We start from the raw sequence: 999 nt of genomic DNA, 5'->3' as shown, positions 1-999 counted from the left end.
GCTGAGGAACTCCCTGACCAGGGAGGCCGCCACCTCCTCCACGAAGAGGCTGTCCATGCTCCGGTCTGCCCACGAGGCCTCAGCGCCGCAGCCCCAGATCCCGGGTCCGTTGGGGCCAGTATGGCCGCGTTGCCGTGGCGACGGTGTCCTCAGAGCTGGAGAACTCCGCCCCTTCCTTGGGAGCGCGCGGGCTGGGAAGGCGGGAGGGAAGGGGCGGGGCAATCTTCAAACTTGCTCTGAGAGCTGGAGGCGGAACCCAGAAGGTACAAGCCCCGTGCATCCTAGGGATCAGGCCGCGGGCTCCGGGCTTGGGTCCTGGCACTGGCCCTGTGCATCTGGGTGGCCTAGAACAAGTCGCTGCTCCAATGAGAGTCGCATCTCACAAGGTGTGAATTGGGGAGAGTGCCTGGCTCCTGGTTCCTAGAGGAGTAAACCCACAGTGAAGTGGCCCCTAGAGATCCACCCCTAGCACCTCAGCCGTCTCCTGGGTTCCCCCAGGCTGACTCACCTTGGTTGGCCAACGCTGCAGGGATAAGGAGGCCCAGGACTCTCTGCTGACTTGGTGCTTAAATTAAAGGATGAATCCCTGGCCCCCTTGGTGCCTGCTTTCCCGTAAGAAGACTGCCAGTTATTGAGCACCAGGCATTTACACACGTTATCACATCTTTAATCCTACAACCTCCAGGCAAGGTGCTTACTATCGGCCCATTCTTTAAACCAAGACACTGAGATTCAGAGAGGTTAAGATTGTGCTAAAGATCACACAACTAGGAACGGACAAGGCTAGGATTCCAGCCAAACCCATACCTTTGCCCAGTACCAGCTTCCCCAAACTCAGTCACTTGGGGACCACCTTCACAATCTCCGCCGCATCCGCACATCACCCAGTGTATTGGTTTGCTAGCGCTGGTGTACAAAGTACCACACGCTGGATGGCTTAAACAACAGAAATGTGTTCTCTCACAGTTCTGGAGGTTAGATGTCCAAGATCAAGGTGTC

At 57.1% G+C, this 999-nt stretch overlaps 1 protein-coding gene across 1 annotated transcript in view; it reads right to left on the bottom strand.

Annotated features, from left to right (window-relative positions):
• MINDY4 (MINDY lysine 48 deubiquitinase 4) overlaps positions 1–57 on the bottom strand; it is a 100,755-nt gene extending 100,698 nt beyond the window's left edge. The window contains exon 1 of the mRNA XM_007466106.1: positions 3–57. Coding sequence (XP_007466168.1) covers positions 3–57 — 55 coding nt within the window. The remainder of the gene's footprint in view (positions 1–2) is intronic.
• Positions 58–999: the final 942 nt, after the last annotated feature.

Source organism: Lipotes vexillifer, unplaced genomic scaffold (assembly GCF_000442215.2).
Source record: "Lipotes vexillifer unplaced genomic scaffold, Lipotes_vexillifer_v1.1 scaffold150, whole genome shotgun sequence".
Classification (NCBI taxonomy): domain Eukaryota; kingdom Metazoa; phylum Chordata; class Mammalia; order Artiodactyla; family Lipotidae; genus Lipotes; species Lipotes vexillifer.
This window is presented reverse-complemented; position numbering and strand designations above follow the sequence as displayed.